At 38.6% G+C, this 16,666-nt stretch overlaps 1 protein-coding gene across 1 annotated transcript; it reads left to right on the forward strand.

The window, feature by feature from the left end:
- Positions 1 to 10,176: 10,176 nt before the first annotated feature.
- Positions 10,177 to 11,820, forward strand: LOC146384925 (nesprin-2-like). The gene is made up of 3 exons (XM_084929904.1): positions 10,177 to 10,392; positions 11,392 to 11,574; positions 11,653 to 11,820. Exons 1-3 carry the CDS (start codon positions 10,336 to 10,338, stop codon positions 11,818 to 11,820), a joined length of 408 nt encoding a protein of 135 aa, XP_084786030.1. The 5' UTR covers positions 10,177 to 10,335.
- Positions 11,821 to 16,666: the final 4,846 nt, after the last annotated feature.

Below are 16,666 nucleotides of genomic sequence, written 5' to 3' on the forward strand. Positions count from 1 at the left end.
TTATTCTTGGCACATACAAAATAAATTAGCACATTTTTGTAAATCATTTATAGTTCACAGAGAATGTCCGCTAATGACTTGTTTCAGAGAATCTGTTGGGAATATCACCACAAAAAAAATTACAATTCTCATTTCCTAAATACCGTTAAGATAATTTTATAAGCATCAAGGTGTAAAGGATGAGCTGCAATTCTTCTAACTGCTTGGCTTAAAGAATTCAGGCAACACTTTATAGGCCAGTAAGAACTGTCTACATAGAAGATCGGTAACCAGAGTTGAGCAAGAAATTGAACAATAGTCCCTCCTCATTGCTGTTCACTTTTTCCTGGGTCAGTATTAGGCAAATGTCACAGAAAAGCTGTTATCATGGATGTTGCAGCAAGACATATTTTTGCCAAGAAAAATCATTATCAGTTTCTATGTGCATTTAAAGTTATTTTGGACTTTCAGCTCCTTGTTGCTGCCTCATTAGCTTCGTTTCTTTTTGTGATGAGTATTTTAACATGATTAACTAATGTGTTAAACTTCAGTCATACAACAACCTCTGCTATTCTGAGGTAAATTAATGTGCATGTGTGAATGTGTGCTTTTTTGTTGTTGTCAATGCAGTCAGTTTAGCAGAGATATAAATTCAAAATATAATATCTAAAAGGGCTGTATGACAGCATATAAAGTGATGAAAATACTCTTAATACACCCTAGGAATATCCAAACTAACACGTTCATGTTCTCCAGTCACTTGAAGAACTAAAAACACTATGGAATACTTTAACCCTTCATGCATGAATTACGACAACCTCAATCGGGATTTTTTTCTTAAGTATTTTTATTCATCTTTAGGCATGAAAAAAAGACTTTTGAACTTCATGTTTTTAAACATGTACTTTTCAAACAGTTTTTTACATGTCCACTTTGGTGGACATTATACATTTTGACTCATGAATTTGCTATGGAGTGCCACATCAGTGTCCATTGTAGTGGTTCATGTGCAAGTATACCATCAACACTGACACAAATACAAGAAAACAGGCTTTGAATAGCTGTCCACTGTAGTGACCACTATGCGTGAAAGGGCTAAACTAAAGATACCTCCCAAGTAACTGGACACCTGTGTTGTTGCCTAGTGGGGCTAATGTAATTATTGGCTTTGACTGCATGCACACAGGTCAGAAATCTGTGGAAAATGCAACATGAATAAAATCTGGAAACTTTACAGGCTGATTTATAAACACCAAAGATACTGCATTTGAATAAAATCAAATTCACAAATCTTTCCTGATGTAGACATAAACTGTTGTCAGTGTGATAGCTGATGCAAAAGACTCATAAGCTGGATCCATTGGAAAAAGTTCAAGGACTTTAATTAACTCTTTTAAATTCACAACAGGTAGAGGTTCAAAACAGAATATGCAGCTTTTCAGAATGATACAGAAGTTGATATTCAACTTTCAGTCTTTCTTTTTGTAGAAAGGCCAGTTACGACACAGTGGTATGACAGGTAAGTGTTCAGTATCCACGCAGGTTGCAGGCACATGTTGGTTGTGGTTACTTTCACAGGTGAAACTGCAGGTAAGATAGATTTCTGATTTGTAAAGATGTATTCTCTTGTAATGATTCTCTTTTTCTCCAGAGTCTCTGGTGCAGGTAAGGTCTCTCTTTATGAGTGAGAATGGGTCAGGCAGGTTTTTCCAGAAGCATGGCAGGTAAGCACACTAAGACAGAATCTATGATGAAGGAGGCCAGATCAGATACAGCAACTAGCTACAGAGCATGAGTTAACAGGTAACAGGCCTCAAAGTAAGATGTGTGAAGAACTCTACCACACTGAATAACTGGGTATACTGTATATACACACTACCAGTCAAAAGTTTGGACATGCCTTCTCATTTAATGGTTTTTATTTATTTTCACTATTTTCCACGTTGTAGATACATACTGAAAACAGTGAATATATGAAACAAGATATAGGGAATTATGTAGCAAAGAAAAAAATGATCAACTCGGCTGAGAGCCATATTTGACAACTGTTAGAATTCATATTATGGCAAGAACCAATCAGCTAAGTAAGGAGAAACTACAGTCCATCATTACTTTAAGAACTGAAGGCCAGTCAGTCTGGAAAACTGCTAAAACTTTGAATGTGTCCCCAAGTGCAGCTGCAAAAACCGTCAAGCGCTACGACGAAATTTGCTCACATGAGGAAGATGAAAGGAAGATCAAGAGTCACCTCTGCTGCTTAGGATAAATTCATCCAAGTCACCAGCCTCAGAAATGGCAAGTTAACAGCACCTCAGATTAGAGCCCAGATAAATGCCACAGAGAGTTCCAGGAGCAGACAAATCTATACATCAACTGTTCAGAAGAGACTACACAAATCAGGCCTTTATGGTCAAAGTGCTCCGATTACCACTGGGACCACTGTTACCTTCACTCTCGATATCTTCTTGAACTCTTCTCTGAGCCCTCTGATCTCCTTCTCCATGGAGGGTACTGACGCTTGTGGCTGCTGTCGTAGTGTAAATCAGCTGTTTAGTCTCTGTAATGGTCGCGGTAGGTATTGTCAGTAGTGCTGCATTCACATCAAGTAGTACCCTTCTAAGGATACTTCACGTAGTCTTGGTAACCGGCTACAGAGGGTCAAGGTTTCAAGCTTCGCTATGATCCTATCTTTCAAGTCAGTTCCTCTTGCACTCAACAATCCTTCTTCTATTGCACTTGGGGCTTGGTACTTAATCTCGGGTGCGGGTGATGATATCTCCCCCCCTGATCTCCCCACTGAGTGTTGTACCTCGTCAATATCTAGCTGTGAGAGCAGTCCCTTCTTCCGAAGGGCTGAGCTACTAGTTGTTTTGCCATCAATGTGGATGCTGGGTATCGAAGATTCAATAGATCCCTTGTCCTATTCATGAAACCCCTTCCGCTGGGGTTACTTGCATAGTAGCATTCCAACGGCGCCCTATTTTCATCTCTTGCCCACTGATGTCGTCTTGTTCCAGTAGCCCACTTCTCCATGTGTGGTCATCAAGTCAAAAGCCTTCTTGTAATCAGTCCAGGGCGTGCACAGGTTGTTCAGTCTGATTCTACAGTCTCAGGCAACTGCTCTGCCTACCAGAAACTGCTGTTTTGTCCCTTTGGTATTCCTACCAATTAGTTTCTGTTCCCCATCTTATGCATTGAGCCATGTGCCTGTTCATCTCCGCTGCTATGATGCCTGACAGGAGATTCCATGTGGTACTGAGGCAGGTTATTGTCCAGCTTTCAGTTAGCCATTTTTGCCGTGTCTCGTCAATTAGCAGCTGGTTCATTTTTGCTGCCAGACATTCATGGAGTGCAGTCAGCTTCTTCAGCCAGTAGGTGTGAATCATGTCAGGGCCTGGTGCTGTCCAACTCTTCATACCGGAGACCCTTTCTTGGATATCTGCCACTCTGATGGTTACTGGACCCTGTTTAGAGAGGTTGCTGTGGTCTGCTCTTGGATCCACTAGCCACTGAGCATTGCCGTTATGGGTCGCAACCTTCTGTCATAGGCTCTTCCAGTGTCGGTCAGTCTTTAGCCTTGGTGGGGCTTTTCTGTATGGTTATGTGGAGAACAGCTGGGTTATCCGCCTGCCTTCTATTTCTCTGGTACAGCTCTTCAAGCGGCTGGCAAAGGCTGTGAGTCTTTGCTTGGTATTTTCTAAACGCCCCAGGTATGAACAGCTAGCTATACTTCTTAGGCACTTTCTTCATTGCACCTTTCTGCAACACAGATAATTGGCTAACTTCGCTTCTGATCTTGTCCAATGTCCTTCTCCATCAAGGGTTCTGCTCGTGGCTGTTCACTTTGTGGCTGATCACTGCTGCCATGGTGTAGATCAGCCCGATTAGTTTCCATGATGGTTGCAGTAGGAAGTGTCCCTAGTGCTGCATTCACATCATATAGCAGATCTTCGGAGGGCACTTCACGTAATCTTGGTAAGTGGCTACGGAGGGTCCAGGTTTCAAGCTTCACCATAATCCTGTCTTTCAGGCCAGTTTCTCTCGCACTCAACTCCTTCTTCCATCATACTTGGGGCTTGGTATGCTATCTCCGGTGGGGGTGATAATGATATCTCCCCCCTGACCTGTCATCTTGGCTCCCTGCCATAGAATTTGTGTTGTACCTCTTCAATCTCTAGCCGTGAGAGCAGTTCCTTCTTCCAGATGTTGGAACACTGAACTACTACTTTTGCTGTCAATCTGGATAGCTGTGTATCGAAGATTCTATAGGTCCCACATACTATTCATGTAACGCTTTCCACTGGGGTTACTTGCAGAGTAGCATTCCAACAGCACCTAAAAGGACAGGGGGCCCGACAATCACTCAACCGAATGACTCTGAAATATTGACATTAACGGGGCATTAAACTACAAGTACTACTAATGAAAGCAATCTGACAAATTCTACATCAGATATGTTAAAAACAACAATGCTGAGAATTTAGCTGTATTAACAAGTAAAGTTATCATCCATGATGATATCTGTACATGCAAAGTTGGCTGCTTCTCTCTGTCATTCACAGATCTCTTCATCAAAGACAGTGGGTAGCAACTGTACCAGTTGTATTTAAAGTTCCAAATAACAACACACCATTAGAAATGGAGCTTAAAACCAGGAGCATACAGGCATGACATAAAAAAATTATCTCTGTGGTTTTTCGGGCTGAAGCTTGGAATCTACAGTCTGTGCACACGTGAGATTAACACTAATATGTCTTAAAGTGGTACAATATGGAACCTTTTATACATACACATAATAGTTATTACTTTGATGGCAACTAAATTATTTTTTACGGTGTAATCATCAGGTGAGAATTTCTGCCTATTGTATCATTTGGTTTATGACATGACACAAAATGCAAAACTGCACTATTTTGTCAGTTTTCTTCAGTAGATTAGAGTTGGCTAGCAAAAAATTTAAAAAAAAATCCTTAATATCACTCCGTATGAGTGCATATATGCATCACGGTGAGCTTGTTCACCTGCTAAAGTTAGCACATAGCTCAAAATTATTCAGCCTTAAACACATCATGAAATATTTTTGAGACTCTTACTCCTCTTGGAAGAAAAAGTGAGAGAAGTGTGATTATTTCTTTGTCCTTGAGTTGGAAAATTAAATTTCCCTTCTTACCTTTTCTATACCCTGTTGCTGCACAGCAAAACAGATTTTCTTTCTGGGCCTGAGTTGTTTTCTTAAAGGGGCTGAAAAACATGAAATGGATAGATGAGGAAAGAAATAAAGATAGAGACAGGTGTAGTTGAAGAGATGGAGAGATGAATAGAAGATGGGGAGTGGGGTGAAAGGGGAAATGGAAAGATGGATAGAAAGATGGATGCATGATTAGGTGGGTGGGTGGTTGTAGGGGGGGGCAGTGAAGTTAGTGGCATCTATAAATAGGTGAATGAATGGATACCTGGCTCGTTGCTGGCTGAATGAGTGGATGGATGGATGAATGGATGGATGGGTGGAGAGATGAAAAGCCTTGAGGTGAGGAGAGATTTTAAAAGATGAATGAATACCGAGCAGTTCACTCTCTGCACTTCTCCATTTTCTTTCTTTCCCCCAGCTCTCGCTCTCTTTTCTCTGGGTCTCTGTCTCGCTCTGTCATTGTTTCTCTCTCTGTTATGGACTCTCTCCCCTCCTCTCTCTCCCTCTCTTATTCTGACCAGATGAGTAATAGCTGTGATGCTGTGGCTTGACTGATTAATGCACTCAAAGAACCGAGGGAGGTGGAGCACAACAAACAGATGGGGGAGGGAGGAAAAAAGTGGAAGAGAAAAGATCTCAGAGAGAAGCCTGAAGAAGAGTTAGTGAGAATGAACGTGTGTGTCAGCATGGAAATCTTAATGCTGCCATTCAGGCTGCTGCATCAAGTTGTGTGATTGTCAGAAGGTCCTTTCTTTCTCCTCATCAGTGAAAGTGTTCTCTCTTTTTAAAATTTAGAAAAATCATGCTCGGTGGTACTGTGAGGGAATGAATTGATAATAAACCGAAAGTGAAAGAGTAAAAACACACACACACACACAGGTAAGGCAAAGTTAGAAATAAGTTACTATTTTTTTTTTTTTTTTTAATTTTGGGTTGATGAGGCTGAAGTTTGAAGTGAATACTGATTGACTTTTTTTTTTTTTTTTTTTCTCTTGATCACCATAATTGGTAGCTCTTTCTTCTGTTACTTCTCACTTACTAATTAGCAAAAAAAAAACCTACTATGTCTTGATTGTTTTTACTCTCATAGAGCGAGGCACTTCTGCCCGTTTTTGCAATATTAAGATTAGCAAGTATTAATGAGTCATGAACAAGATTTCTGAAACAAAGTCAGCCTGTATGTCTTAAATAAAGCAGGAAAACTTCTTTGATGATAAATGCCCCTTCTTTATTTGTCACATGCATAGTTATACAAGTATAACACGCAGTGAAATGTAACCTGACACGTTCCTCGACTTGTGCAAAAATGGGGGGGGGGGTAGAGGAAAAACGAAAAACATTATATATATAATATATACATTAGGTGAATGTGCAGTAGTAGCATGTATGCAGCAAGCAGGTGAATTTTGTACATAAAGTGAATTAAATAAGATTGTCTATTCTTATTTAATTCACAATCTGACTATTTTACAGAATAGACGATATAAACCTTGATAAGTGAATCAAGGTACACAACTGCAATATCCTTCATAATTTTGCCAAGTTGCAGTATTAGAGTATGCATTTTGCACAAAACTCATTTTGCATCCCTGAAAAACCAGAAACATTGATTTCACTGTGATTATGTGACTTAAATTTGGATGCTTCATCAGATCTTAAACTTGCTCAACTGCTCACTGTACCCCAGGCTTCATGCATTTGTTTAATGTAAATATGTTGTGTTCCATCATGCCGTTTTCGGCCTGTGCTTGGTTACAGCACAATGTAACTGCAGGAGTTGTCACAGTGGTCAGAAATGTACTTCTAAAAATAGAAGCCATGCTGGAAGTGTGACAGTGCTGCCCAAGGTGACTACCTTAAAGGGTAGACTAGCCAAATTTAAATTGGATATGATTTTTGCTTTTTATGAGCAGGGTTATAGGATATTTAGAGGTGTGACATATTTGTGAATATGTCATTGGCAACAAATATATACCTTCGACAAACTCACATTCATATTGTTTTGTTTGTGTGCTCATCTTGACAGACATGGCTTGAAGCTGTTTACCTTGTCGACAATGAGAACCAGTGAGACATGAAGCACATGCTGGAAACTAACTGGAACATAAATAACAGTTGATGAGAGTTGCTAAAGTTGAAAAGAAAACATAACAGCTGAGGACTCTCAGAAAAATTATGGTTCTTAAATGGTTCTTCAGATGTCTTCATGGTTCTTTAAAGAATCATCATATGTCAAAGAACCTTTTTATTTTGTAGATGGTTCTTTAGCTATTACAAATGGTTATTTAAAAACAAAAGGTTCTTCATCCTTAGCTATGTAAGTTTAATGGTGTAAAATGGCATAAATATTTATTCACTATAATGAGGGTGTGAATTATACTGTGTGTTTTGTTTGTGTGCATCTGTGTGCGAAGGGGGAGGGCGGGTTACCTGGCAATTAACCGTTAAGAGCAGATGGTAGGAAACTGAATATTCAAATAAAAGTTAGAAATACTTGCTTAAAAATATACTGGTGGCAGGGGTGGGGCAAAAGCCTAAAGACCCTACCCCTAACCCCGCAAACCCATTGATCACAAATAATGTGGTAATAGAATATGGAATTTATTATTAAGATGTTTATGATTATGGTGAGTTAACAAACAGTAGACACAATACCCACATTCAAATATTGTACTTTAGTTTTAAATTTTAGAAAAGTATTACTATTTTCTGCTTCAAGGCACTACTTTTGAGATTATTATACAGAAAATCGTTATGCTGAAAATATAGCATAATGATAATACTAGTTATTGTAAACTTTACAAACCATCCATCAGTACGTAAAGTCAAATTATAAAATACAAGTAAATAACAATTGCACAACAGAATGTCAATGTAATGAACATGCCAACACACTTACTTAGTTTTTACAAAGCACACTCCTTAGGTAAAGGATCTCAGTAGTTGTTTATCACTGAGAAATTTGTTAATATGTGTTTCGAGCTAAATAAATGAGAGCGAGAGAGAGAGAGAAAATTATCCTTTGACACAAGGTAGCATATAACCGTTTTAGTGCTTTTTCATTCTAATATCTATCACTCATCACCTTGAATAATTTGCAGATTTGTTTCCATCTAAAATATACTTTTTCGTATTCAGGAAAGGCTGGCCCTTCTGATGTTAGCCTACAATTTCCTGTGAATGATCCCCTTCCAAAACTTCAATCTTTTGTTCTTTTCTGATAAAAAAAAAAAAAGGCTTTTAACTTAGATTAGATTTAGATTCTAACCTCAAAAATATGCTTACTAGTTTCTCAAGATGGTTTATTGAGTATCAAGAAAAACAAGGTAAGCAATAAAACAGAGGAAGAGAGTAAGAAAACACTACATTTAAATTTGCATGCAGGTATTGGATGAAAACAAAAGGATGAACTGACAGTTTCAGGTTTTGATTTAAACGCTTGTTTTTCTAGAAGTGCCTTTTCTCACAAGAAATTTCCAATAACTGTCAACACATATGTGGTGAGCCTTCCTCTTAGTGTTCCCTTAACCCAGCAAAACTTAGCTATTGGTATATTTATTATATTTGCTCATTAATTTATTGTTTGCATAGTTAGTACTACACTGTGAGTTAAATATCTCATATACATTATATGTCAGAGGTATACATTTCTGATAATCTAAATTTTGGAGTTTGGAGGTCAGAAAAATAAAGGTGCCAACTGGAACCAAAAGTGGTTCTTTAGACTGATGCCATAGAAGAACCTTTTTTGGTGCCAGAAAGAACCTTTCAAACAATGGTTCTTTGAAGAACCATTTCTTTCAGTGGTTCATTGAAGAACCTTTAAATGTGCCCCAAAGAACCATGAAGAAATGGTTCTCTGGGGCACCTTTATAGATTTTTCAAAGAACCTTTTTTAAAAAGGTCCTTCAAATGGTTCTTTAAAAAACAGTTTTAAAGAACCTTTTTTGAAATGGTTCTGTAAAGTAAAGTAATACATGTCACATATTAGTCATTTAAACAGTAATAATTATTTTTTTTTAACCATACTATAAATAAATATATATATATAAATACTATATCTATAGATAACACAACATGTATTGTTTAATTAATAAAACATCAGAAAGTGATAACAACACATTAGAAATAGCAATAGCGTCATAACAGACCAATAAATCAACACATTTTCATCAGCAGATGCTTGCATGTTCAGTAAAAATATTTCAACAACAAGTTTATGATTAAAATGATCAATGAACTTCAGCCTTACGCTATGTAATGTACGTTTCATGTTGTACTCATGGTCCTTTGTTAGTCCAGTTTAGGATAATGTCTCTGACGTATGTATCATATCAAATATATGTCATATCAAAACAACCCCACACCTGCAGTTGTTTCAGTTTTTCACTGGTGTTTCCTGTCAGCTGGTCAACCTCACTCAGGTGGACATCCATATCAGCCAACCAAACGACAAGTTCCTCCCTTTGTGCTTCAAATCCCTCCCACTCTGAGACAAGGAGCTGAAAGAGAGAGAAAAGAGTCAATTATAAAGAAGAGAGAAACCCTCCTCAGAAGGTCTGACTCGCATACCTGCAGTTGACCTGTGATGGACCAGTTTGGCGTTCACGTCATCCCTCGCCGATGCCAACAGCCGAGTCTGCAGGGTGCCCTGGAAGAGCTGAGTTAATGTTCGACTCCTCCTGGTCAGGCTCTCCAGCTGGATGATCCGAGGTCTCCCCTCTCACCGCTGCCTCTGAACACAGAAACACAAATTGCATCTGAAGCAGGAGGTGCAGATTTTTTGTGCTATTCTTTTCTAAATCCAGGCTAGATCACGTGGAGGTATTTGGAAAACTTTTTTGGCCAGCAGACGACTGTTGTCTTGCAGAAAGTCAAATCAAACATATGCGATACACAATCAATTCACAAGAACACATTATAAAAAACAAGTCCAGTTCTTGCCTGATTTCAAATGAGTTCTGCATCAAAACAGGGTAAAACGAGTGTTTGCACAAGACCACCTCTGACCGAAAAGCTGTAGATTTTTCTTGTTTGCACAAATTAATTCAGATTCGCACTAATTCTTTTCACAGCTCCAACAAAATGAGGAAGAGGAGGGGGAGGAAAAACAATTAGATTGAATTACAAATGGATGGAAGTCGAGGACAAGGAGAAGGAAGCTTAGGATGAGGAGGAAGAGAAGCAGCAGGAGCATCTTTAGTGATATCTATGATGTCATTGAGGTTTGTTTCATTAATATGGTCCTCTCACAAAGAAAGATGACTTGTTTTAGTTAACCTACTTCCTGTATTAAATAGTGATTTGCAAAACATGGAAAACCACAGAGCAGGCGCATATAGTGCATCTGCAGGTAAATGAACATCAAATCTCTCAGACTGAAATCTGTATTATACTTTTAGTCTTATCCCCCTTATGATAAAAACCCATGTCAGCCATTGGTTTATGGACTTTGTATTTTGAAGCCTCAACATTTGTTTTATTGCTATTGCTATGTTGTTTTTTGTTAGCCTTTTGGGACCATATTAGGATGAGGGATCAGAATCTTTAGCGTGTATCCATAAGATTTTTACAGCAGATCCAAGTTGTGCCTTGAAAACAGGAACGTTGTCTGCATAGAGGAGAACTTTAATAGCAGGCTTGTACAAAGTGAGGCTGTGGGGCGATCGTGGCTCAAGAGTTGGGCGTTCGTCTTGTAATCGGAAGGTTGCCGGTTCGAGTCTCGGTCGTTGTGTCCCTGGGCAAGACACTTCACCCACTGCCTACTGGTGGTGGTCAGAGGGCCCGGTGGCACTAGTGTCCGGCAGCCTCGCCTCTGTCAGTGCGTCCTAGGGCGGCTGTGGCTACAATGTAGCTTGCCATCACCTGTGTGTGAATGACTGAATGTGTAAAGCACTTTGGTGGTCCTTAGGGACTAGTAAAGCGCTATACAAATACAGGCCATTTACCATTTGTGCTCACATTTGCTGCAAACACTCGTTTTAATTCTGTTACCCTGTTTTGATGCAGAATTCAGCTAAAATCAGGCACTTTCTTTTATAATGTGTTCTTGTGAATTGATTGTGTATCGCATACATTTGATTTGACTTTCCGCGAGACAACAGTCGTCCGCTGGCCAAAAAAGTTTTCCAAATACCTCCACGTGATCAAGCCTGGATTTAGAAAAGAATAGCAAAAGAATCTGCACCTCCTGCTTCACATGCAATTTGTGTTTGTGTGTTCAGAGGTGGCGGCGAGAGGGGAGACCTCAGCTCATCCAGCTGGAGAGCCTGACCAAGAGTAGTCGAACATTAACTATGCTCTTCCAGGGCACCCTGCAGACTCTGCTGCTGGGAACAGCGAGGGAGTGCGGCCGCCGCTGGGATGACGTGAACGCCAAACAGGAGTCCATCACAGGTCGACTGCAGGTATGCGAGTCAGACCTTCTGAGGAGGGTTTCGGTTTTCTCTCTTCTTTATAATTGACCCTTGTTTTCTCTCTCTCAGCTCCTTGTCTCAGAGTGGGAGGGATTTGAAGCACAAAGGGAGGAGCTTGTCGTTTGGTTGGCTGATATGGATGTCCACCTGAGTGAGGTTGACCAGCTGACAGGAAACACCAGTGAAAAACTGAAACAACTGCAGGTGTGGGGTTGTTTTGATATGACATATATTTGATATGAGACATTGTCCTAAACTGGACTAACAAAAGACAATGAGTCCAACATGAAACTTGTCTTACATAACGCTGAAGTTCATTAATCATTTTAATCATAAACTCGTTGAAATATTTTTACTGAACATGCAAACATCTGCTGATGAAAATGTGTTGATTTATTGGTCCGTTATGACGCTATTGCTATTTCTAATGTGTTGTTATCACTTTCTGATGTTTTATTAATTAAACAATACATGTTGTGTTATCTATAGATATAGTATTTATATATATATATTTATTTATAGTATGGTTAAAAAAAATAATTATTACTGTTTAAATGACTAATATGTGACATGTATTAGTAGTGATGTTGTGCTGAGGGTTAAAATGCCCTTTTGTCTTTTGGTAACTACAAAATGGCAATAAACCATTAATATATGTCTATGCTGTGCTCGTATTTATTTTACCCTACTCAAATTCAATTTATGTTACATTTTATTTTGAAAGATTTAAAATGGTTCTTTACAGAACCATTTCAAAAAAGGTTCTTTAAAACTGTTTTTTAAAGAACCATTTGAAGGACCTTTTTAAAAAAGGTTCTTTGAAAAATCTATAAAGGTGCCCCAGAGAACCATTTCTTCATGGTTCTTTGGGGCACATTTAAAGGTTCTTCAATGAACCACTGAAAGAAATGGTTCTTCAAAGAACCATTGTTTGAAAGGTTCTTTGAAGAACCAAAAAAGGTTCTTCTATGGCATCAGTCTAAAGAACCACTTTTGGTTCCAGTTGGCACCTTTATTTTTCTGACCTCCAAACTCCAAAATTTAGATTATCAGAAATGTATACCTCTGACATATAATGTATATGAGATATTTAACTCACAGTGTAGTACTAACTATGCAAACAATAAATTAATGAGCAAATATAATAAATATACCAATAGCTAAGTTTTGCTGGGTTAAGGGAACACTAAGAGGAAGGCTCACCACATATGTGTTGACAGTTATTGGAAATTTCTTGTGAGAAAAGGCACTTCTAGAAAAACAAGCGTTTAAATCAAAACCTGAAACTGTCAGTTCATCCTTTTGTTTTCATCCAATACCTGCATGCAAATTTAAATGTAGTGTTTTCTTACTCTCTTCCTCTGTTTTATTGCTTACCTTGTTTTTCTTGATACTCAATAAACCATCTTGAGAAACTAGTAAGCATATTTTTGAGGTTAGAATCTAAATCTAATCTAAGTTAAAAGCCTTTTTTTTTTTTTTATCAGAAAAGAACAAAAGATTGAAGTTTTGGAAGGGGATCATTCAGAGGAAATTGTAGGCTAACATCAGAAGGGCCAGCCTTTCCTGAATACGAAAAAGTATATTTTAGATGGAAACAAATCTGCAAATTATTCAAGGTGATGAGTGATAGATATTAGAATGAAAAAGCACTAAAACGGTTATATGCTACCTTGTGTCAAAGGATAATTTTTAGAGATAGTCATTTGGCTGTGAGTGTTTCAGTACATGCATGTGTTTGTATTTGTAGGTTTGTGCATTAGTTTCCAACCTAGCCTTCTGGCCTCATGGTGGCAGGGACAGTTGTTCTAGAACAAAGATATGGTTACGTTTCTACACACAACGAATCCCCGAAGAAAAAAAAAGCATATACAAAGTGATGGAGAATTGGAGTGAATTTCTTTCATTCTTTTTTTTTTCTATTGGCTTCATTTTTCTTTATTCCTCTGTCCTATCGATCCAAGGCTCCCCTACCTCTTTGTCTTTCACCCTCTTTCATCAGATGATTCTGTTTCACATGCGTTGGTTTCACTCAGAGCACCCGTTAACTGTTAACCTTCATACTCTAACTCTACAGATCCATCATCACACTGGGTATGTGTGAGCATATAGAATAAGTGCTTACAGTAGATTCTTTCAAAGACAGTCATGTTGTTATAAACCACTTGGTGGCACTGTGGTACTGGAGCCAGACAATAGTCGTTTTTTTCTGTATTACAAATTTTTGCTGTCTTAATGAAGGTCCACAAAATTAATGTAAGCTGTGAGAGAGGCAGGAAGAGCAAGTGTGTGAAGAAGGCAGGGAATCTGAGTTGGGAGATGGATACCTAAAAGTGGAATAGGGAAGCTCTGGCATGGTGAGATCTGTTGTATCCACAGCCATGCATAGAGAGCAGGGATAGGGGAGAGATGGGGCACTTTGCATCATAGCTTAAGCCTCATTTCCATGCCTAAACCCTGCTACCTCTTTTACAATACAAGGGATGCTGAGATGTGGGGTGATATAACATAACAGCAGCACATAACCATGACTACCCGCTTTCAAAATGTCAAGTCTCTAATATGAGCATGCACTAAAACTCCTTTTTATGGCAGATATTGCAGATTTTCAGATGCAGTACCCTGCAATTAACTGTCATTCCCTCTGTCTCAATTCCAAAGAGATGAAAATGGTGATAATCATTCTCCATTAATACTTATCGCATTCGTGATCAGTGAGCAAGATTTCATGAAAAAAAAGAAGCTCAAATTAAAGTTTTGCTTTTTTAGTCTTTATTTATCTATGGAAAGTTGAGCAAGTAAGACAGTGTTTCTGTTCGTAAAAGCTGCCAGAGTGTACAGCTCACATAGCATTTTCCAACACTTATCCGTTATCTCTAAATAGCCACAGTATATAGGTAATGCTGCAATTTCAGTTGCTTCAGTAGATCCAGTTTTCATTGTTGTAGGTACAACAATGAAAACTGTATGTCTTAAAACACTGTGTGGTGCCATCCTTTACATCACTACTTAGATGTAATCAGAAATAAATGTATCAAATATGATAAAGCTGTGTTGGGCTATCAGTAGAACTTGCTATTTCAGATCATTTGTGCAGGCAATGCTTAATTGTTGTACATGTCAATAGACATGTAGTATTCATATAATGATATTATAGCTTATATTAAAGCTGTGGAACAAAAAGTATGAACTAAAAGACAACAACACCTTTTGTAGATTTAATTGAATACTTTGGTGATCATCTTATGTGGGCTTTTCACCAGTGACATCCTCTTGGAAAATAGAGTATGTGGTCATTTGAGAACTTATTGATGAAGTATTGAGAAAGAGTAATATGAAAATTTATTAAATTTTATGCCATGTTAAATTCATTTTAACCAACGGTGTGTCGATTAAGGGGAACTTGCCTTTGTGTGTGATGTTAGATATTGCAGCAATGACAGTAATACATACAAATATGCACAATTTTCCCAGTGATGACCCCAATGAAAAACTTTTTTTTTGTTTTGGCAATTTTCTTTCATGAATTTGAATTATCTTAATGCTTACTGCTAGATGAGGACTGCAACTAGATGAGCACTATGTGGTTGATTCCAAAATTAATAAAAATTTGTTTAATTGAAAAAGAAAATGTTATTCAGGCATAAAGTGTAAAAAAGAAAATAGGACACCATTTATCTTCAGTCCTAAAAACAAGACCAAAAAAAGTTTAAATTCATTCTAATAAGCATTATTTTTACAATACTTTTTCAAATTTAATACACAGATTTTGCCATTTTCAAAGCAGTTAATTATAAAAAAAAATAACAAATAAAAAAAAAAGCTTTTTAAATGATCCTTTTTAGGGATCGATATATGCAACCCAATGTCATTGGCAAAGTGTCATCCGTATCCATTTCATGCTTTGCCTCTCAAAAATGTAAAATGGACATGCATGCAGAAGTTGCAGTACCAGCAGGGGTAGGTATGAATTACATCCCTGGGTCCTCCAACGCTAGAAACTAAGCTAGGTGGCTAATATGTATTTACATGTAAATGTGTCAGCAATGTCTGTTTAAACACGTTACCATGTTTATTCTGATATTGGCTTGAAATAAAATATCTTCCTCTGCTGGTTCTGCAGCTTATTACAACTTACTGCATGCACATCCATTTCACGCCTTGGAGAGGAAAAGTACGAAATGTACACGTTCCCACATAGCAAGCAGGTCTGGCCCAGATCTGGTATCAAGCCGGCACTGCTGGCTGACTTCTGGCATGAGAAGAGACGTATGTCATCCAGATATGGGCCAGGCCTGGCATAGACGGCATTGTCTATGTGATGGCATGCCATATCTGGCTCAATTGTGGTTTGGTTTATGGGGCCCAGGCCCATAGAAAACAAGGTCTGGCTTGGATCTGGCATCAAGCTGGCACTTCTGACTGACTGGTGTCATGGCAGGGTGTATGTCAACCAGATGTGGGCCAGGTCTGGCAATGATGGCACTATTTATGTTCCTATTTTCCCATTTTATTTAGAAGACCCAAATGCCATGTTGCAGTACTATACTGCTATGGTAGCCAACGTTTGAAATGCAGGTTTGACAGGTTTGTGAGTGCACACTTTATCCAAACTAGTGACGGTTTACTCATCTTTGCCACCGGGTGGCTGTAGCTCACCAGGTAGAGCAGATCACCTACTGATTGGAAGGTTAGTGGTTCGATCCCTGTCTCCTCCAGTCTGCATGTCGAGAGTAGGGATGGGTACCGCAATGGTAGTAACCAGACCGAAAAGCACCACACATTTTGGTGCTTTTTTTTTCCTGAGATGTGATACACTTCAGATTCTAGCCAAACATTTTACGTTTCCAAGGATAGTGGGCGTGTCCAGGTACGTACCTTCTTGTAGAGCAGAGCTACAGATTAAAAATGCCCAACGCGAAGCGGTCAAAAGTCTGGCTGTACTTCACAGCAAAAGATGCAAACTCAGCCGACTGCAACAAGTGCTTTAAGGTGATACTGTGCAAAGGAGGTAACACCTCGAATCTACCTGGCGACGCATAGCAGGTTTTTTAAAAGCCGAGAAATGCACCATACCTACTGC

The sequence above is a fragment of the Perissodus microlepis genome, chromosome 6 (assembly GCF_051167445.1).
Source record: "Perissodus microlepis isolate ML-2025 ecotype Zambia chromosome 6, ASM5116744v1, whole genome shotgun sequence".
Lineage (NCBI taxonomy): Eukaryota > Metazoa > Chordata > Actinopteri > Cichliformes > Cichlidae > Perissodus > Perissodus microlepis.

What these genes read in the sequence shown, in the direction of transcription:
- LOC146384925 (XM_084929904.1), top strand. Translation starts at nt 10,336, where the DNA reads ATGAGGAGGAAGAGAAGCAGCAGGAGCATCTTTAGTGATATCTATGAT. An exon ending in ATATCTATGATGTCATTGAG is followed by an intron (nt 10,393 to 11,391) that starts GTTTGTTTCATT and finishes TTGTGTGTTCAG; the next exon opens with AGGTGGCGGCGAGAGGGGAG. An exon ending in CCATCACAGGTCGACTGCAG is followed by an intron (nt 11,575 to 11,652) that starts GTATGCGAGTCA and finishes TCTCTCTCTCAG; the next exon opens with CTCCTTGTCTCAGAGTGGGA.